The sequence below is a fragment of the Vicugna pacos genome, chromosome 16 (genome assembly GCF_048564905.1).
Source record: "Vicugna pacos chromosome 16, VicPac4, whole genome shotgun sequence".
Classification (NCBI taxonomy): domain Eukaryota; kingdom Metazoa; phylum Chordata; class Mammalia; order Artiodactyla; family Camelidae; genus Vicugna; species Vicugna pacos.
In genome coordinates this window covers 52,912,813-52,935,091 of record NC_133002.1, presented here as the reverse complement: position 1 = coordinate 52,935,091, position 22,279 = coordinate 52,912,813, and the positions used below count along the sequence as shown (strand labels likewise).

The 22,279-nt window shown below is 45.9% G+C and overlaps 1 protein-coding gene and 1 long non-coding RNA gene across 2 annotated transcripts in view; one reads left to right on the top strand and one right to left on the bottom strand.

The window, feature by feature from the left end:
- Positions 1–1,605: 1,605 nt before the first annotated feature.
- On the bottom strand, positions 1,606–8,300 carry LOC140686343 (uncharacterized). The gene is made up of 2 exons (XR_012060085.1): positions 7,891–8,300; positions 1,606–2,047 (listed from the first exon to the last, which is right to left on the bottom strand). It is a non-coding gene; the product is annotated as an uncharacterized lncRNA (long non-coding RNA).
- A 318-nt stretch (positions 8,301–8,618) lies between these two features.
- The window catches only part of WIPI1 (WD repeat domain, phosphoinositide interacting 1), a 31,620-nt gene continuing 17,959 nt past the window's right edge, over positions 8,619–22,279 (top strand). The window contains exons 1-4 of the mRNA XM_006199340.2: positions 8,619–8,795; positions 12,684–12,766; positions 14,119–14,288; positions 19,306–19,402. Coding sequence (XP_006199402.1) covers positions 8,716–8,795; positions 12,684–12,766; positions 14,119–14,288; positions 19,306–19,402 — 430 coding nt within the window. The 5' untranslated portion in view covers positions 8,619–8,715. The remainder of the gene's footprint in view (positions 8,796–12,683; positions 12,767–14,118; positions 14,289–19,305; positions 19,403–22,279) is intronic.

The window sequence follows — 22,279 nt, the reverse complement described above, 5'->3', positions numbered from 1 at the left end:
GTTGATGCTTTTTGACCCTGAACCAGACCTCCGTGTTTAATTCTGATTAAGCACAGTTTAACATGACCTTGTTTATAACGTGTACCATGAATAGTTTCATAAAAATGATACTTTCTTTAAAAAAAAAAAGAAAGAAAGAAATTAGAAACCCGCCCAGGGATGTTTCTGACCTCAGAGAAACCATGAAAAGTTTAAATCACACCCACTTCAGATGTGCAGCCGTGAAAACTCTTGGTCATGTTTTTGGAAAACACACCAGCTTTTTCTTCCCTGGGTGTATTTGCAATCAATAAGGAAAACAGGGGCTCCTGTAGATAATAGGTACTGAAATAAACTGGTGCACTTAGTTTCAGCTGATGAGCACTTGCCAGTTTGCGTTTCCATTTATAACGGAGGTTCTCACTCATCAGCAATGTGTGACTTAGAGCTGCCACGGCCAGCTCAGCACACAGGCCAGCCTCCCCCTTCCTGATAGTGTAACTAAAATTAAAGGAATACTCAAAACATCAAAGTGGGACATCTCATTCCAGTTCTCCACCGATGCACACGTCTTCCATTACACGTGACCTCCTCTCACGGCTTCAGCTACTACCCCTTTGCCAGTGATTCTGAACCCTGCCCCGTCAATCCCATCTGTCTCCCCACCGCCCGGGACACAGGTATCCACTGCCTCCCAGACGTCCCCTCTTTGATGTCACACAGTATCTTTACAGTCAAAGGAACCAAAGTCGCCTCCCAGATCGGTTTGTCCTCCTGCATCATATGTGACTGGCACCACTTTCCATGCTAACAAGAAACCTGCATAGTGGAGAGATCCCCAGGGCTGAACCGGAGCTGGGCTGATCACACCCCGGCTTACCTGAAGAACTAGTGGTGCATCAGGAGGATTTAGCCAGAGGATGAAAGATAAGAATGCAAAGAACGCTGTCCGTGCTGAGCTGTCTCTACTCATCCTGGTGTCTATGGGGCCACCGAGTCCTGTAATATCTACCTCCATCCCCCCGCGATCGCCTGAGTTCAGCTCTCATCATCTCCAACCGGGACTGAAGTACCAGCCTCCCGTCTGGTCTCTGCTTCTACTCACCCATTCTCCTCCCCTTACTTCTGCGGCTGCAAGGAGCTCTCTAAGATGCAAGTCTGGTTTTGTGGGTCGCCATTGCTTACACTCTCCTTGCTACTCAGGTGTGTACATTGCCTAGAACCAATCTGGTCTTTCTCTGGACATCTGTGCATTGCCTGAGAAAAGTCCCAAGTGGCTCCAGGCAGGAGGGAAGGGTACGAAGCCCCAGTCAAGCCAAGAGGGTCCATAGCACAAACACGCAGATAAAAAAAATGTGAGCAGCAGGAGGGACCAGACAGACAAGAGGCAACTTATAAACATAATGCCCACTTCCTATTTTTTAAATATTTGACAATACGGTCCTCGCCCGTTTCATTGATCGTACGCTGTTTTCCAATTACTACGCATGACATTTCAGGCGGGGTGCAATGTCTCAGACTCCAGGAATTTTATAGTAGGAAGTAAACATTTCATTCAGCTTTCCTCCAACTTTATTCTACAAAACACTGGGGGCTGATAACAGAGATGGAGACCACCAGTGTTCGCCCAGTCAGGGTTAGTTTTATTAACTTACTGCAGCAAGAAGAGTGTGTATATCAGATGAACCCTGGGATGTTTCAGTATGAGGCTGTGGGAAGGGGGTTTTTGTAGGATTTGGTTTGTGCCAGGTGATTCTAAGCTGGGAAAGGTAGGAGAAACAGGATCAAGGTCGGAGGTGGTCCTGAAGGGGGATGGTTTAGTCACTGGATATCTCAGAAATCTTTGTTCGGGAGGTGGGAGGCACCGAGCGAGTCGGAGGAAGGCATTGATAAGAAAACATTAGTCATTCGCAGTTAGTCATTTTGCAGCTGTGCGGCGGCCTCAGGGAAAACACCGTGTGCGCTTGGCCTTGCCCTGGACTTGTTTACGTCGGTTGGGAACATCGGAGTCGGCTCTTCCGGGCTGATTTTCGCTTTCTCAAGTCCCACAAGACATTAGTGGGTGTTTCTGGGAAAAAAAGAGATCTAAATAAGCCTGCAAAGTGCTTGTGAAACCAGGTTAAATAAACACAACATCAGGCTCCCTGGGGCTTTTAACACGCTAAAGTCACTGGTGACTCTTCCCAAAGACACCTTCGGTTTCTTTCAAGCTGCCTGAGGGAGTCTGCTCAAATCTAAGGCAGGACGTCCAGTGGTTTCTCATCCCTCCCCCGCACCCTGAGCGTGAACCATTCTGGCCCCTTTTCCTGTTTATTCTGCCCTCTCCTCTCTCTTCCCCAATGACCCTGGTGGCTCCTCCACGTTCCAAGAGCACTCCTCTTCCTTCTGCCCACAATGCTTTTCCCCACGTGGCCGCATAACCTCTTCCTTTCTCTCCTCTGGGTCTTTGCTCAAGTGGAATCTTCCAGTGAAGGCTTCCCTGTTTACTCTCCGCGAAATCTACCTCCTCCTCAACACCTCCAAATGCCCTTTCACTGCTTTCTTTTTCTTCCTAGCACTCATTACCATTTAAGGTGGGCTCCATTTTTTTTTCTTCTGTATGGTCCCCCTGCCCGCGTGGGCAGGGATTTTGAAAATTTGTGTCCCATGGTGCATTCCCACGACCTGAAATCGAGGCAGGTGTGTAACAGGCACGTGATAAAAATTTGTCAAATAAATGTATGTGCAAACCCCTTCCAAACTTCTCGTCCAGTAGAGGAAGTGGTGAGTGAGGTGTCTGTGTTTTCTGGGTACAGACAGTAGAGAGGTTTTGGAAGAACACATGGGGAGCCTTGGAGGCTCTTCCTCTAGGACTTTAGTACCAGCTCTCCAGATGGCCTCCTCAAGTCAAGTCTTTCCTGCAAGGTCCACCCACCAGCCTGGAACAGAATACGGAAGACCACTAGATGGCACTGTTCACCACGAATTGTTGGATTCCTGGCCCTCATTCTGCTAAGACCTTTGAAATCACCTTCTTCCCAGAGAATTCCGACGAAAGGTTACCACTCCCAAGCTCTCCCTCTAGACCACGAAGAAACCCAGAGGCCTACAGCACCACATATCAACGAGCCACCCCTACCCATGGGCTCAGGTTAACCCTTGGCTTGGGAGCAAAAGATGTTTTCAGATACGGTCGACCCTGGGTACCCACAGGGATTGGTTCCCAGATCCCTGCCCTGTATCAGAATAAAAAACGGCATACAAAAGATGGCATAGTATTTGCACATAGCCTATGCACATCCCCCCACAGGCCTTTTAAATTTTTTTATTTTTTTTAATTTTTAATTTTGGGGGGAGGTAATTCGGTATTTATTTATGTGTAACAGAGGTACCGGGGATTGAATCCAAGCCCTCATGAGTGCTAAGCACATATTCTACTCCTGAGCTGTACCTTCCCTCTCGCATATACTTTAAATCATCTCTGCATTACTTACAATACCTAATACAATGTAAATGCTTTGTAAATAGTTACCTGAATGGTAAACTCAAATTTTACCTTTTGGAACTAACTGGAATTTATTTATTTATTTATTTGAATTTGGGGGGATTTTTCAGTCAAAGTTTGGTTGAATTCGTGGGTGAGGAATCCACTGATACAGAGGGCCAGCTGTACTTCTAGCAGCACCCTGGAAGACTTAAGCAAAGCTTTGGACCTCTTTGAAAAGCTGCAGGCCTCCATGCCTCCCGTTTGCACTTGGCCTGTGGCCTTCTTGGCGCAGTCCTGTCTTCCTCTCTCTACCCTGCCTGTCTGTCCCTTTATAGGACGGCGTACAGGATAAGATGCTAACTCTTTCTCGCCTTGAGCCATGGCAGCATGAGACACAGCATGGAACAGCAGCCTGAGAATCTGCTGGAGGGAGCTCAGAGCAAACAGCATCTCCAGCACACACTGCCTTGAGATCGCGAGATCTTTATAAATGCACCCAACACATCCCAAGTTTGCTTCACACAGCTACGTGATGGGGATAAAATCCTTGGGTTGGGACAGATACAGTGAGCACTAAATGAGAAGATATAAGAGGCTTCAAGACAAACTTTATAGAAAGCTTTGTTTTCCATTTCCAGATACCACCTATATCTACACTCTAATACCTAAGTTGGGGTGATCAGCTGACCTGATGAACCCATGTCTGTAATCTCAGCTGTTCTTAAGATGTCCAAGTGAACAGAAACTCCATGAATCGAACCTTCCTATATTGTCTTAAATAATAGACCAGGAGCCCAAGGTATGTCTGCAAATGCATACATAGAAAGCTACCATCTTTGTGAATGTCAGTCTGTCAGCAAGCATTTATTGATGGAGAACATGTGATCTGCCTTGGTGGTTTAGGATGATTATTCTGGAAGCAAAAATAAGACAGATCGGGGAGAGGGGGTGAAGACAAAGACACCAGCTCATTCTTCAGTGAAACATCATAGTTTCTTATCCTGGAGAGGAAATACGTAAGTCAAGGAATATTAGAATGGCTCTTAGTTTTTGCTCCCTGCCCTCCTTTTTTTTTTTTTTTTTAATCAATGAAACCAGAAATAAAGGTTCCATTTTGGGGAACAAAGGCACATTCTATGGGCTGTTCATTCACTGCAGCCATGATTTCCCACACAGACGGTGCATATGATTAGTTTAAACAAAAAAAGTCCAGTTGTGCCTTCTGGGGACTTCCTGATTGCCGATCCCACGGGACAGTCTCCTTTCCCAGAAATCACCCTACAGCCCAACCCCTCCTCCCCTACCTAGAACCGTGGGGCTGACTTCCTGAGCTTCCTTCACTTTGTGGCCCACCACCTGCCCCCCTCGCCCACCACCCCGAGGCTTTCGTATTCTGTGTTGCCCCTTGTCTTTTACCCTTTTCTCAAAGTACTGCCACACACACTTATCCATTATGGTTCTACTTTTTTCTCAGCCCGCATTCAGAGTGTTAAAACACATCAGAAAAGAAAAAGGAGATTGTTTCCTGTGACTTGATTTTATAAAAATAGAATGGATTTTATAAAAAGCAGCAGCAGGCAGCCGTGGTATTTGCTCACCTAGTAGTTACTCTAATTATAGACCTTTGGGTGTTACGGGCAACCATATTGGGTGACAGAGGGGTTGCCTCAGACAGGATGTCTCATTTCCAACTTCCCCTGTAAATGCCTCGTGCACACCCTGATCAGCATCTCAAAATTACAACCTGATTGTTGACACAAAGAAGAAGTCTTCCCGTTAGCTGAACTGTGGCCTACAATTTTGTATTACCAAGGATGCTTGATTCCTAGACCCTGGCTCAATTCTCCCAAGATTTTGCTGACTTATGTTTCCCTAAAAATGAGAGGTGTTGTATCTGGGAAAAGATGGACACTCGGGAATTCCAACTGGGAAAAGGAGAAAAAGTCAAAAATCTTGTTACCGTTTCCATAAACTGTTGTATTCTCTCCCTCCCCTCACCCAATATCCCCCACATTGCTTCTGTCATTTAGCCTTGAAATCGCTGTGCTAAGAATGTGGAAGGTTATGATGCCACAAGCCCAATATTCAAATCAGGAGTTTCCACTCCCGCAGAACCCAAAACGAGAACTAGGACTTAGAAAAAGAAAAACCAGCCTGACATCAAATGAATTCAGCACCTCTGAATATATTTAAAACCTTTTCCTTGGCTTTTTATATAAATGGAGTTCTGGGATTTTTTTTTTTTTTTTGAGGGTGGAACTTCTCGAAGTGGCTGCTTCTGCCTCTAAGAAAGGCACAATGGGGCCACAAACTGGCCCTCCACAAACCACATCCAGCCAGCTGGTGTGTTTAGTTTGGCTCATCTGCTGTTTTTTTTTTAAAAGGTAAGAATTAGTTGTCAACATTGACAATTTTTACATAAAAATATAAGTTTATGTAAAAATTAACATTTATATAAATATAAACGTACATAAAATACAGACTTCTGTAGTGTCTTGGGGAAAATAAAACCAGATGAGGCAGCCCTGGGATGTTACTTCCACATGGGTCGTTAATGGATCATGAAACATTAGCCCAGGAGCATACACACAAGGGACATCATTCACAGGAAAAACCAGGGCTGGGAAGGTGATCTGTTTTCTCCCATATCTGCATCTCTAAGCCTGGACCTTAACTCCAGTGAGCCTTCAGCTCCACTACCACAACATATCTGAAACTACATGAGTCTTCCTGCCAAACATCTGGTTTCTGAAAGCAGCCGGATGGGCCTCTTAACCATGGAATCAGCTTTAAGTATTCCCTCTTCCCCCCTGCCAATCACCCCTTTCCCCACCAGCCACCCCTTTCCCCACCAGTCACCATGCCCTGCGGTTTATGCTCTCAAAATGTCACTGGGCGACAAGAAAGCTACCAACCACATGAGCGCCTGAAGTGTGGGTAGTGTGACTGGAGATACACTGTAAGTGAAAAAGACACACTGGATTTTAAATACCTACACTAAAAGATAATGCTAATTTAAACTGGCTGATTAATGATTTTACATGATTATTATTATTAAAATGACACTTTTGACATATTGGGTTAAATATAGTGTTAAAATTAACTTGCCCATTTCTTTTTACCCTTTTTTAACATGGGGTCTAGAAAATTTTAAATTATATATACCTTGAACATTTTAAATTATATATGGGTTCATATCTGTGTCTCACATTATCTTTCTATCAGACAGCCCTGCTTCTAAGTATCTCTTGGTGTGTCCATGATGAGGTGCTAATTTGCACTACAATGGCAGTCATATTACAATATATAAATGTATGAAATCAGCATGTTGTGAACCTTAAATTTACACAATGTTATACGTCAAATACATTTCAAGAAAAAAATATCTCGGGTTTTTCCTAACCTTTCTGGCCTTACTGCCATCCAATAGACTAGTTTCTCACATCCCTTCACTCTGAAAATTTCACATTAGTCTAGGCTTTTCCCCCTTCTAATCTGTTCTGCACACCCTGGCCGAGTTTATCTGCCTAAAACACTGTTTTTATCATGAAACACTCCTGCTCAAAACCTAACACCAGCTCCCAACTCTACCCCATAAAGTCCAAATTCTTGGTAATAACAGCTTCCACTTTAAAAAACCTATTGTGCACACTGTGTAATTCTAGCACCTAGCATGTGAGGCTCTTGGTTTTCTAAATAGAACAAAAAGGACTGCAGCATTTGCCTGAGCTGGGAGAGGGGAGGAAAAGCACCTTTGATCTGAGCTGTTACAAGGATGATGCAGTTAAGGCATCCAAACAGCAATTCTTTTCACATAAGATGATTTATACAACACCTCACAATCAACTAAAGAGCAATCAACATCTGCATATCTATGAGTTGAGCTATTTTTTACATCAGTTGAAAGAAAGAATAGTAGCATTGAAAGAAGAAACTGTTATATTTGCATTTCAGAAAACCAAAACCAGAAATCAACTGGAAAAGCTTAAGTGAAATATTGATCTCCACTCACCTGCTGCAGGCTCAAGTTTCCAAAAAAATATAGCTTTGTCACAAAATAGAAAATCTGAATTATGTGAATTATTCCAGTTTAACAATAATAAAAATATCATCTCAAAATGTGAAAAAGCAAGAATTAAAAATTCGTCATATAAATCCCAAACTAGCAGAGTTAGTGATTCATAAACTGGGTTGTTCTTTCTACATGGCAACATGTACTTAGCTTGGAAAGAGAGACCCTTTGTCAGGATTCGTCTAGAATTATGTGAGTTTTTAACTGTCCTTGGTCTTCAAGATGTCATCTCTTTCATAAAATACACCATCCTATACACATTTTCTTTCATTTTTTTCAGCTACAGATCAGATAGGCTTTGCTAAATACTGTGGAGCAGTGTCCTTTGGTGCACAGGTCTTGAAATCAGACAAATCTACATTTTACCACTTACCCTGTTACTTCAGACAGAATTGTTCAGCAGTTCTGTGTTTCAGTTGCAGCTTTAAATTGGGCATAATTATACTTTCTTCACAAACTTTTACAAGAATTCAACGAGATAATATACATAGTGAATACAGTGCTTGACATATAGTGAGAGTTCTCAATGGCAGGGCAATGGATAAGACAACTTCCTATCTATCTGGTCTTAGCATCCTCACAGTAGAAAGTTCAAAAGCAGCCTGACGACTCTACAAGAGGGTGGGGCTTTAGCGTCTAACGCTCTCTACTGAACTCTGTAAGTGTTAAAAAGGACAGGAGGTTGGGTGGAGTCAGAACCAGCGCGTCTGCCTGTCTCCTTTGCCGCGTCGGCGACGCAGATGCGGGATTGCAGCCAGCAAGCCCTGCCCCAGCTGCACTCGTTCTTCCTTTCTCCCGCTCCGCCCCGCAGCTCTGGCAATGAAAACACCACCACGTGGCCTGTAGCCTGTGCGTCACGCGCCTTCACCCAATGGAAAGCCGTCTCACCGTGCTGGGGGTGGGTCGCCAGCCGGGCGGTTCCGCCCACAGCCGTTGCCAATTGGCCAAGGGTGCTCCGAGGCATGGACTACGGACCAATGGAAGCCGGCGGCGGGGACCCCGCCCTCTCGGTTACTTTGTACCCCCGCGCAGGAGGGGCGGGGTCGGGGGGCGGGGCGATGAGGGGCGGGGCGATGTGGGAACAGGGAGGAGCTAGGGGCGGGGGGGCCGGCGAGCCGGCCCGCGGAGCCGGCGCCAGCGGGCTGCTGAGGTGGCTGTCGCCCGCTCGGAGCTGCGGCTTCCCCGGGTCGAGCCCCCGATGGAGGCCGTGGCCGCGGACAGCCCCCCAGGCAGGGTCGAGGGGGCGCTCAGCTGTTTCTCTTTCAACCAGGACTGCACGTAAGCCGAGGCTCCAGCCGTGCCGGGGGGTGGGGGGGTGAAGTCGCGATATGGGGTGTTGTCCAGTCGGCAACTTGTAGCAAGAGGCGCGGGCCTGCGCGCCAAGAGGTCCTCGACGGGACGGCCAGTGCTGCCCCAGACTGGTGCGGGTCCTGGTAGCCACCCTCTGCTCTTTCCCCTTCCTCCAGCAGAGGGGTTGAGCGCCCCCATCCCCCGCTGCCGGCCGAGAGCCGGCAGGGGCCCGCAGACGGCGAAGGGAGGGTATCAGCCAGGGGAGCGGGGCTGAAGAAGCCTGAGGAATATGGGGGAGAGGGGGGAGGGTAGTGACCGAAGTGGGGGTCTGGGGAGGGAGGAGCTGTGGCCAAAACAAAGGAGATGAGAGGGAGGGGGAAGTTGCAAGTTGACCCAAGGCGAGGTAGTTGGGGCCCAGGAAGATGGGAGTACCGGAAAAACTTTACCATTTGTCCTTGAGCATCTCAACGTGGCATCTGGGCAGGGCCAATGACAAAGAGGCAGCCTATCCCTACGGCCAGGCCAGCCCAGTCCCAGCCCAAGAGCAGGGCACTTCGCCTGCCAGCTCTGCCTGTCAGAAACCTTTGCATTGCTCTCCCTGTTTTCACATAGCCCACTCAGAGAGGCAGAACCTCCTTCTCCGAGTTCAGGAGCCCTTTCCCAGGCCCAGGCTGCCTTCTCCAAGAAGAGTGCACTCCACCCCCTTGCTTTTTGAGTGGATTTTTAATGTTTCACCGTGATGTTCACATTCGGACTTTGGCCAGAGAGACAGGAGCTGCTGCACTGTTTCAGACATCTAGAAAATTCAGTCCCTTAGAAGCAAACGTCTGTTTTCTTACCTCTTCTCATGGAATTGTTAGATGCCAGCTCAGGGACCATATGGAATCATCTCTTTGGAATGTGTGCCCAGAGCATCAGGCAGCAGTGACCGCTTCCCAGTTTCCTGATATACCAGTTTCTGTTGTGTTCCTTCTTTGAAGTCGGCTTCAGATTTGTGTGTTGGCTGCCTACGACTGGGCTGTGCTAATATTGAACTTCAGTTGTGTCATTAAGGCCATCGTGTACCATAACCAACTCTCTGCCTTCCATTCCCTTTGTGTTTCTGTTTGAAAACACTGAATGCCAAACAATATGCCTTTGTTAGGAAAATCTGTATGTGTGATCGTGTAATTGGGTAGCTGGACAACTTGGTTAGATGAGTGACTTTCAAGCTTTTCTTGACCGCAGCCCACAATAAGAAATACATATTTACAACATTACCCTATATATTTATATATATGAAATATTATATATGTGTATATATATATAATATCACTGAAAAGCAATTCACAGCATGGTGTTTACCCTTAATATGTGCAATACCCTCTGGTATTTTGTTTCTTTTTTTTTTAAGCCATCTGTGACTCAGTGAATTGTTTTTAGGATCCACTCATGGGTTGAGACCCACAGTTTACAAAAATGATAGTCTAGATAAAATTCTGATGTTTTGTAAGAAACATTTTGCAAGAGAGGATGGCTTTTGAAACGCTTGGGTGTTTTCCTTCCCAATTGAATGCAGATTAAGGAAGGGAGCTAGTTTGCTTATTTGTAGTAAATGTGAAATTTTGCCTTGTAGCACTGTTTATTAGATTTTTTAAAAGGGATGTTAATTTTTACTCTAGGTGAATCCCGGCTTTCTATAGCCATTGGATAAGAATGTTATTTTCAAAACTGTAGGGTGCTTGGGAATTAATTTCCTTAGTCCCTACTGTCAGTTCTGTTTTCTTGGATGCAGGCTGTGCTGGACAGCTCTGTCTCACCTATAAATAAAAGTTTTTGTCACAGTCAGTTGCTCTGAGCCTCAGAGGGTATGACACTGGATTTTAAAATAAGTCACGCCCCTTACTGAATACATTTAGGAGTGTCAAGGTGTCTTTTTCTGTAAGACTAGACTCAATTTGGGACCCAGTGTTTCTGGAGAAGGTGGATGAAGACAACTAACCTTTACCAGTCTCCTCTATTCATACTTCTTGCTAGGTCCTATGCTAGACAATTTAGGTTTATTTTGTCATTTGACTCATGATATGTATTTGTCCCAAACCCCATATTCATGAGAGGTGATGAGAATTTTTTTTTCCTTATGGTTGAAATAAGGCTTTAGTCTGAATTCCCTGATTCAGAGTTTTTGTGGCCATTGATCAACCATTTAAAACACAATATTGCTCCCACTGCCATTTCTCATATTTAACATTCTTCTGTTCCCAGAGCAGGGAATGTTTAAAAGGCCACATTTTTTGGTTAAGTATAAAACTCTAGTTCCAACGTATTTTTCCTTTACTGCAAGCTTTAGAAACCTCAGTTTGCAACTCAACGCACATATATTTATGTGAAACAAGTTTACACGAAGAAAGTTTAAAAACAGTGATCGTTATGGAGTATGTATATTTTGAAGTTTTAAGATGCTGCGGGCCTGTCTTTCCAGTTGCTGTTTGCCGTCATTAATGCTGTAGTTCTGGAAGCCGAGCCCCAGTTCTGTGTGTCCTGCTGCTCTTCTGCAAAGATCCAACACACCAGGGTAGCCACACAGCAGGTCAGAGGGCTCAGGAGCAGAAGCAGCCACCTTGCTGATTAAAAGTCGACAGTAGTCACCTCTCCCAGTGTCCCAGGGAAGAGCCAATGTTTGGGTGGGGGAAAAAAAAATTCCAGGGAAAATCATGTGACCTTCTCTTTTTTAGGCTAGTGAAACAAGAGCCTTGGCCACCTAGGCTTGTAGCTGTAAGCTGCTTATTTTAGTACATGCCTTCCTGGGAAGAACGAAGCTCACCTTTTCATATATTTTAAATGAGGAAGTAGGACCAATTTTTAGGTCCACTTATGACCATTTTAGGGTCCGTTGCAGCTCAGACATCCCATTTCTCAGGGTAGAAATGCTCAGAGTCTGACTCATTCTGAGGGCGCCCCGTGGAAGGTTTTGTGTATCACGCGGGTGTGGAGGGCAAAGGGGGAGTGAGCGGGATGACAGTTCCCAGCTGCCGAACAAAACTGACACGTTTGCTTTCATCCTGGGGGCGGGGAGACCTGGGTTCTCACTCTGTCTTTATCTATTGGTTGAAAAGTGAAAAATTAAGAAAACAGGAATTTGTTTTAGCCCCCCCCCCCCGCCCTTTGTCCCAGATAAGCGTTTAGTTTAGTTTTGTTTGGTTGGTTGGTTGCAATGAACCTTTAAGTTCTCAACGCTGGCTTCACATTAAAGGACTTGAACTAAGAAAAAAACAAATCCAATTAAATTGCTCAGCACTGGGGGGAGGGAGCAGGGGTAAACAGTCATCAGGAATTTTTTTAAAACTTCCCAGTTGAGTTCCATGTACATCCAGGGATGAGAACCACTGGTATAAAGTATTTGGGATGCTTTTGTGGGAAAGTGATGCAAAAGAGCATCTGTTAAATTCTGCTACGGGTGACCTGTTGTGCCTCCTCCAATTATGTATCCCCTTTTTAAGCAAAAAAAAAAGAATAAAGAATTTATTTCTTGGTAGCACTGTGATGGATATTCTTAAACATTCCATTTTTCCCGTTTCTGCCCGGTGAGGAAAGCACGGTGGGTTTGACGTTTCTTTTGACAATAGACAAAGCCCACGTGGTTTCAGGTCTCTTCACCACTTCACATCTTTGTGAGTGGTTGTCTTCGAGTTTTTCTTTCTGGCCGTATCTGCCCACCTGACAAGGCACGTATGCGTCACCGTTTAGAAAGTTATCAAATATCCCAGCTCCTGAGGTGGTATGTTTGTTTATCTGTCCCCTGAGAGGCTAGAGCGAAGGGGGTTGTCAGTGTTCAGGCAGATCGACGGGTGGAACACAGTACCTCTTGCCACCCCCATGCTGTCATTGTCTTCACAGATCCCTCGCAATTGGAACCAAAGCTGGTTACAAGCTGTTTTCCTTGAGTTCTGTGGAGCAGCTGGACCAAGTCCACGGAAGCAGTAAGTACATGTGTGTGTGTGGGGGAGGAATCTCAGGGTCCCCCGTCTGGACTTTAATCCGTGATGCTCCGGGACTTTGTTTCCCTCCCGTAACCCTCCAACGGACAGAGCCAGTATTTTTCAGATTTAAATATAAATCATTGTCTCCACGTGCTTCCAAAAAACCACAATGAGGCACTGGTAAGATCTGGCACTAGCTTAGGTAACATTTTCTTTTTACGTTAAGAAATCCTTTGTTTGAAACCATGTTGACACTTTTTCCTATACTTAGATGAGCTGTCTTCAGTTCTTAAAATTCTCTAACGAATAGGTCATTTATGATTTTTTTTCACCATTTTATTGGCTCTGTAGAATACTGGAAACATTCATTCAGTCATGAAGCATTTTCTTTGTTTTAATAAAGCAACACTATCCTAACTTATATAGTCTGTATCAGAGATATTGCAGTACTTCTAGAGAATATTTTTTTTTAAGTTCATCTTAGAAATGTGACTCTCTTACTGTCTCAGGTTAAGTAATAATTTAACCTTCATAATAGTGAAGAATACACAATCTTTGGATTTCCTGGAAAGAAAGTGGCAAGTAATATATGGGGCTCCTAATTGATTTGTAAGATGTTATTTTTATTATAACATTTTTGTGAAGATTTTACTCTGTGTCCGTCCTGTGTTGTTCCCTATGGGACCAGAGCCCAAGAAAGGCAGGGCTAAGAAAAGAATGTTCTCGAAAAGACACCGAGGCCTCCACCAATGGGCAATCAAAAGGCTTGCTAATTTACCTTCTTCCTGAGTACAGAAGCAATTCTCTGGTCATAGCACAGGTGTCCAGGTTGTTTTCAACAGGAAAGGGATTCCAGAGAGAGTCAGGGAGCACAGAGAGATGGTTCCTGCTCCCCCATCCTGGCGGCACCTGTCCCTGTTAACAACAGGGACCCCAATTCCAAAGCAGAGGCTCCCAACAGAGTGGTCACTCCTTTACAAACCTTCTCATGGAGAAGGAATAGATTGAGATTGTCCAGACCTCCCAGGTATGTTTCACAGAGTGAACAGTGGCGCCCTGGGGCCCTGGGGGTGGGGTGATTCCACCACGCTGACAGCATCAGGAGAAGCTCTGGAAATCCTGGCTTTGTGTTCTGGTCACGAGCGTTTTCTTTAGATCATTGAAAGAGCTTTGAAACTTGGGAAACAGTCAAAGCTTCACTGCCGGGAAGCGAGGAGGGCAGAAATCATTGCAAACATGTGCTAACAGAGGACACCCAGTCAGCAGGACCCAGAGAAGGCCGGCTGACTGGCGTGAGGGAGCGCAGGGCAGGGACTGATGTCTGTGCAACTTCGAGCTGCCTTCCCTCCCAGATGAGATCCCGGACGTGTACATCGTGGAGCGCCTCTTCTCCAGCAGCCTGGTAGTGGTGGTGAGTCACACAAAGCCGCGCCAGATGAATGTCTACCACTTCAAGAAAGGCACGGAGATCTGTAATTACAGCTACTCCAGCAACATCTTGTCCATCAGGTTGAACCGGCAGGTAAGTGCAGGGAATCCATCTGGGTTGCAACTGAAGAGAAAGGTGAGCATCCTTTGTGATGAACGTCTCTACCACAAGCATCAGGTTCTAGAGGGGGTTTTAATACTCAAGCTGAGTGTTATGGGGACACCGTTAAGAGAGTTTCCTCCATGCAATGGTTTCAGTGGTGTGACCTTCCCTGGTCCTTTGCCTGGTGTGCTTTCTTGATGTTGGCCACCGGCTAGGCGGACCCTCTCCAGCTGGGTGCTGGCTGGGGGGACTCTGACTCTGAAACTGTCCGGTGAACTCCTGCAGGGGCACCTTTGAACGCCTCTCTGGTTTGGGCCCTACACAGTGGCATTCATTGCAGGCTGGCCATAATGCCTCTCAGAATAAAGTCCTAAAGAGCAAGTGTGGTCCTCCTGGGTTGGTCCTGAAGCCAGTCAGTAAGACCGCCCCTGCTCGTGCTGTTACTAAGGCCTTCCCAGAGGGCCATGTGTTCAGTCTCATGCTTCTAATCCTTAAAGATGTTTCTTGCAGTGTTTTCTTTGTTGGAAGAAGGATTATTCTTATCTGAAATATGCAATATATATTCTTTCTAAAAAATAAGTTCTCAGATTCCTTAAAAAACTAAAAATAGAGTTACCATATGATCCAGCAATCCCATTCCTAGGCATATACCTGGAGAAAACTCTAATTTGAAAAGATACATGCACCCAAGTTTTCATAGCAGCACTGTTTACAATAGCCAAGACATGGTAGCAACCTAAATGTCCATCGACAGATGATTGGATAAAGAAGATGTGGTATATATACACAATGGAATATTACTCAGCCATAAAAAAGAATGAAATAATGCCATTTGCAGCAACATGGATGAACTTAGAGATTAGCATACTAAGTGAAGTCAGTCCAGTAAGACAAATATCATATGATATCACTTATATGTGAAATCTAAAAAAATGATACACATGAACTTACTTATAAAACAGAAAGAGACTCACAGACAGAAAACAAACATATAGTTACCAAAGGGGCGAGGTCGGAGGGGAGGGATAAACTAGGAGTTTGGGATTAGCAGATACACACTACTGCATATAAAACAGATAAACAGTAAGGTCCTACTGTATAGCACAGGGGACTACAGTCAATATCTTGTAATAATTTACAATGAAAAAGAATATATATATGTGTAACTGAATCTCTCTGCTATACACCAGAAACTAATACAACGCTTTAAATCAACTGTACTTCAATAAAAATTAATTAATTAAGTTCTCATTAAATAAGTTTTGGGGATATTAGCAATTTCCCTTGAATTATTCAGTTTTAAATCCTCTGAGGGCAGCAACTGTATCCATTTTGCTCCCTGCTGTAAGACCTGGGAGAAAAGACAGTGCTGGAAGACAAGTGCCTGGTGACTATCTGTTTCCTGGCTGCCTATTAAATAAACAGACAAACCCATTCTTTGTATGACTGGGCGTACCTGTGTATTCAGTTAAATACTCCCAGGATGCGGAAGACCATTGCCTTCACTTCTGTCCTTGTACCCAAGCTATTAAGTGCTTAATTAATTTTTTTTTAAACAAACGAGACAAAGCGCCATCTGAATTAAGTTTATGAGAAGGGAGAGATGGTTTCTTTGGGTCGATCAGCTATTTTGACTGAATATCCACTGAAGTCTGTAGAAAGCAGCGTGGTAGAACACAGGCTGAGAAATAGAATATGGGAGGTTTTAAGCAAGGAGTAGCAGGGAGATAAGATAAACCGGGTTCTTGGCGGGAGTCGGTAAGGCGGTTTGAGAGTTTTCAGCTTGAAGACTTTTAAGCACAACTCTTGGCTCAAGTGCTCTTGCCGAAATCTGTTGGTTGCACGTTAAATTTCGTTGCAGAACGTTTTTATCTTTGCATGTGGTAACAGCCAGGACATGAAAATTAAGCTTGTTTAGACAAATGTCCCATAAAGATCAGAACCCTCAAATGGTATCGATGGTATTTGTTTGTGTAATGTCTCTCTTACTTGCTCTCTGATATTTTCATCAGCAAATGGGACAAAGAAGGACTATTCAAGCATCTAAGCCTGTCAATCTTTCAATGTCACCCCCTCCTCAATAAAACACTATTAACCGCAATGGTCCCCTCTCCCATCTTTTAAAGAGCATTGATGCACCTGGAACTTCTCCATTGTTCATGGCCAAGCTAGCTGGACCCCAGACCGAGCAGGGCTCTCTTCCCTTACTGTTCCTTCTCCTAAGAAAATGATTTGAAACAGGTCTAGAGAGTCTTCAGGGTTTGCTTTCCCTAACAACGTTCAGGTTTGCAGCTCTACTTTTGGTTTACGGGGCGCCGCAGCCCCTCCCTGCCAGGCCGGGGTCCTGCCGCCTGCCCCCCCCCACCAGGATGTGAAAAGTGGGGCAAGAGCAGCATGTCCTATCCATATCATCGGGTCTTCAGACAGTGCAGTTCCTTTTTAAAAAAACAAAACAAAACAAAACAGGAGAAAAAAGTGAAAGATTTGTGTAGGGAGTTACCAAAGAAAGAAAATCCCTATTTTCCTCTCAATCTATAGAAAGGAGAAATATTTAGTAATTGTGGTCTTGTTCACTTTTAATTGCTGTTATTCCCCTTGCACTAATGGAGGAAATGTATCCTGTGGACTAAAGGCGATGGACCAGATGTGTTTTGAGACATAAATGTCCACAGTTCTTTGACCATCTGTTCTGAGGGGCCCTCGTTATCCAGATGGAGATTGATGGGACGGGAAGCCTCTGAGGGCAGATAGAAATATTTTCCTAATGGATGAAAGGAGTTTTTAGCTCTAGAACCTAGAGAAGTAGATGAGAGCCAAGGTGGCAAGGAGTGAGCAGAGCCTGGGGTTCTGCTGAGACTGGAGACTGATGGCTTAAAGAAGCAGTGACCAGGGTCGCGCTCATCCCAGGAACAGGCTGTCGCGTGCAGTCAAGACGAAGTGCCTCCTCTTCCCCTCTCACTGTTTTCTGTCTGTTTCCCTCCATTTTCATTCTTTCTTGTCTGCAGCCAGCAGGGGGTTGACCCGAAATCAGGCCGAGTAGCCAAGAGCAGGTGGCGTGTTTTAGAGCTGGCGGGAGAAGATGCAGACGGGGTCAGACCAGCTAGCTTGTGGAAGCTGTTCCCGCCCCAGACACATGCTGAAGACCCAATATGCTGGGGATCGCGTGTGCAGCTGGGCGTGGGGGTACGGGAGCGTACCAGAAACCTACAGACATCAGCAAGCACAGAACCCTCTAGTCCAAACCGTAACAAGTTCTGGCAAAAAGGCACAGTGACGGGGGTATACCAGGGCGTGTGTATTCCATGGAGAAACACTAACATACGCCATCAATTTGGAGACCCTGTTAGAATCATTTTCACCCCTCAGCACCCACAGCTTTGGCCCCGGAGCCTTAAGTCACATGGGAAAAGTTGTTTAAGTGTTGTTTTTTGGCGTGAAAGTGACAGTCTCCAGAAAAATCCTGAGAGTCTTCCTGGGGAGCCTTCAGAGCAGGCTTTTCCCAGGAAGAGAGAAAGTGCTTCCTGGTAGCCTTGTCCGGTCCCTCCTTTCCAAGAGGTGTCCCTCGGGATGAAAAAGTCTGGCCGGGGAACGGTGGTTCTCAGAGCCGGGGACTTGTGTAAATGCCTCCGAATCTGAGTCTCCAGGCGGAGCCCAGGCCTTGCCCCTGCGATACCAGGTGCTCATCAGCCCAGAGGAAGCCTGGTCTGCACAAGCAGGGGTTGGGGGGGTGGGCAGGCACTTATTGGACCAAAACCCCCTTCCCAACAGCTCCTCCCCAGCCCCCAGCATCTGCCCTTGTTCTGAGCCCTGCACTGTTGTCTCTACACATCCGACACCTTAATTCTGAGGCCTGTTTCCACAGGGCCTGGGGAAAGAGGCTTTAAGTCTGGCAGGTTTCTTTTGAAGAGGAAGAGAAGGGTGACAGGGCCCTGGGGAGGGGGAGACCCCGGGAGAGGAGCCAATCAGAGCGGGCAGAGGGGGCTGGGGGGCGGGCACTGGGTCGGGTGTCACGTGAGGGTTGAAGGGTTTCTCCAATTCCCCTGAACCAGGGCTGGAGAAAGTGCACAAAAGTGGGTCTGGATGAGTTTGAGTGGAGTCTAGTTAAAGCCAGCAGTGACTTGAAGAGGGCAAAATGGGACACTGTGTGATACAGATGGAACAAAGAAGCCCGCGTCTGTACAGGAAGGAGACTTTGCTGTGAACATGGAAGGGTGGGACATGTCTGGTGGGAACGGGAACTGAACAGTTTACCTGAAATCGTCTTAAATGGCAAAGGAATCTGATCAGGAAGTGTCCAGAAACCCGTGTGCTAAGGGGAGGGGAAGGCACCCCCCCAATTTCTAAATGAAATTTCCTGAGACCTTAAATTTTCTGTTTCTGTTCAAGTGGCTGATGTACACGTGTGTGTGTCCACTTATGCACACTTCACACGATCTTCAAATTGACCATCAGAATTCTTCCCCTTTTATTCTAAGTGAAGTAAGCCAGAAAGAGAAAGAAAAATACCATATGAGATCATTCACATGTGGAATCTAAAAAACAAAAACAAACAAACAAAAACAAAGCATAAGTACAGGACAGAAATAGACTCATAGACAGAGAATACAGACTTGTGGTTGCCAGGGGGGTGGAGGGTGGAAGGGATAGACTGGGATTTCAAAACTGTAGAATAGATAAACAAGATTACACTGTATAGCACAGGGAAATATATACAAAATGTTATGATAACTCAGAGAAAAAAATGTGACAATGAGTGTGTATATGTCCATGAATGACTGAAAAATTGTGCTGAACACTGGAATTTGACACAACATTGTAAAATGATTATAAATCAATAAAAAAAAGTTAAAAAAAAAAAGAATTCTTCCCCCTTTAGGCTTAGAATCAGGTTAGGATTCACATGAAAGGCAAGTGATTTTGGGATGGTGGGGCTCTTTTCGGGATGGTGGGGCTGATTTCGGGATGGTGGGAATCAGTCCAGTAGAGTGATGGGTCTGTGTGATTTCAGAGGCTGCTCGTTTGCCTGGAGGAGTCCATTTACATTCACAACATTAAAGACATGAAGCTGTTGAAGACCATCCTGGATATCCCTGCAAACCCAACAGGTGAGCTCCAAGCACGGAAATGGGTGCCCCCAGATCTCGTGTCGGGGTGCTCCTTGCGCAAGCTGTGTTTGCACCTAAACTGAAAGCCTGAAGCAGCGTGTGTGCTTCATTGCTTTACACATCTTCGTGGCGTTTGCCTTGAAGCTTTGTCTTAATGGCGGCAGATTCAAATCCTATCAGGCTGCTCCTCCTGCAGGGGGAAGTTCCTTCCGCCTGGGACCCGTGCTCAGGGAACGTGTCGAAGCATTTAGGCAGACACATAAGAGATTTCACGCATCTGATACTGAAAGGTGTTTACCCTTCGTTACTTTCCTGGTTGTTCAGTACAGAGTAAGCGTAATAATTAGAAGCAGGTTTTGACTTGATGTGTCTGCGAGGAGACGGACAACCCAAACCGTGAGGAATGTTTTGTTACATTACAAGTGAATCTCTCTACTTGGGTGATATGCTAGGATGCTGGGCTTTAAGTCTCAGATGTAACACCGTTCAATACAATTTCCCACTTCAAGAATGGGAATAGTTTGGACTGGTTTGATTGAAATAGCTGATGATGATGATGGCACTTTATGAATTCATGGAAGTAGAAGTAAACGAGAAGGAAGTCCTTCGTTGTGCGGTTGGGTGGGGAGTCACCAGACTGGAACAGCTGGCACATCCAACGATTCAGGGTAATATTTATAAATTGCACTCCAACTTTGTGTCATTGAATGACTGCCTCCGTTTACTGTAGTTTCCTGATTCTTTGACTTCCACTGAATTTCAAGATCTTTGTGGCCCAACTTCAGGCACGTAGGTTCTTGGAGCCTCAGTCTCACTATCTGTGAAATGGAGTAATAATACCCATCTCCCAGGATCAGCTGGAGAATTAAGGTACTTATATAGACGGCCCTTTGCTGTTGACCTCAGTGCTTTAAAATCTCAGTCCTGCCAAAATGGTATTTTAAAAGATCAAAGCTATTGAGGCTGTTATAAAGTTGGGTGAGATAATGACTTTTAAGCCTATTTCGCAAAATGGAGGGTGGTAAGTGAATTTGCTTGGGGTGGGGGGCAGTTAGTTGTTTTTCGTTTTGGGGTTTTTTTTTAAGAAATGAGAGGTTGAACTAATCTGGAAAATATTTATTGCAGACGTGCTATGTGCCCAGGACCACAGTAGACACTGTCAGGCACAGATTGTGGCAGCCACAGGAACCCAGGAACCCAAAATCTAGCCAGCACTGGCTCCCTGAGGCGGCTTGCCCCACGTGACGTAGTGCACGGCCAGGGCCCTGGCCTCTTTGGTAGGGCGGGGACCCAGGGTGTGACAGCTGAAGGAAGATGTGCTCTTCTGATCGGGCGCGAGAGGAGTCATGGAGCCTGAGCAGAGCCCATGGGATGGGTGGGCCTGACCTGGACCCTGGCGGCTCTGGGCAGAGGACATTTCAGGCGGACAGAAAGCTCAAAAGCTGCCGGTGACTCTGTTTCTTAGAAAAGAGGGGAGTTGGGCACAGTCCGTGGCCTCTCCAGTGGGGCGACCTGCGGGTTAATGCAGTGGTCAGCTGCCCTCCCTCCCATCGTCACACTCGGCCCATTCGGGCCCGAGGACAGGACTGCCTGTGTCCGGGGCTGTCCCTTCTATGAAGAGCCCATCTGCTGTTAATTGTCTGCTGTTACAGCTGTTTGTCATAGCTCAGAAAACTCACTGATTGCCTCAGACTCTGCAGTGAAACAGGGAGAAGATGAGGTTTGAAAGTGTGGGGCTATTTGTGCTTGATGTGAGAGAGAATGTGCACTATCTGCAAAGGGCATCCTTTTATCTCAAGAAAAAATTAGGAACAATGGGAGGTGTTTTCTCTGTCTCAGATAAACATTATGAATGGGTCCCGGTTTAGCACTTCCTCCTGAAAGGCCAGGGGCGGGTGAAAAGACCAAGATGTGTCTTATTACACCTGGGATGTTCTTTGGAGACACAGCCTGAGACCTTTTCAAATCCTGACATTTACAACCATCCTCTCAACCCTCCCTGAGCTCTTTCTGCTTCAGTAAAGTGGAGCTGATCATTTTCACCACACAGGGCTATTCTGGGGAGGATGGACCAGGGCCGCGGAGTGCATGAGAGCAAAGGCAGGTCTGCTGAGCACGGGCAGGCAGTCAGCAAGGCTCCCTCAGAGCCGGCTCTGCTCATGTACTTCCGTCTCCAGCCGGGAGGGTGGCCTTGAAACAGGTCAAAGTTTCGCTGCACTGACCTGAGCCATCAGCAGACCCTGAGCAGCTGAAACCATGACTGTAAGATCCTCAGAAGCCAGGAGTCTCCTATATTTGTTCCCATTCTCTTGTTTATTTTCTGAACAGCAACAACAAAATATAAGAGGGGAACTCTGTCCCTCAGTTTTTCTGAATCCTTAATGGGTCCACAAGGGAGACAGAATCACTTGTCTGTGTCTCCATCACACAAAGTCTGAATGTATCTTGACCTAGTGAACCACAGATACGCGATGAACACGGACTTCTGCCACTGCTTCATGCTCAGCATCGAATGTGGCTGTAAATTTCCTTCCCTTTTGTCTGTTTGTGTCAGGCCCATTCCTGTTGTGTCAAAGATTGCAGGCTGTTTCCTTTCAAGAGTTTGGCCAGACGGGGCCCGAAGTTAATTTCCTGCCAGCACAGCAGTCTGTGCCCTGAGCAGCTGGGGGTGGAAATCTCTACAAAAAACCTGCCAACTGCAGAACTCAAGGATGCCATAGATCAGAGAGCCTTTTACGGAGTGTTGAGGGAGCAGTCTATTCCACGGGGCACCGTGTGTAACAGAGAGGAGTCGCTATGTATTCCCCAGCTAGTGCTTTTATCAAAATGTAACCCAGGTGGGGTAAACAGTGCTCGTTTGCGGTAGCACGGAGCGTT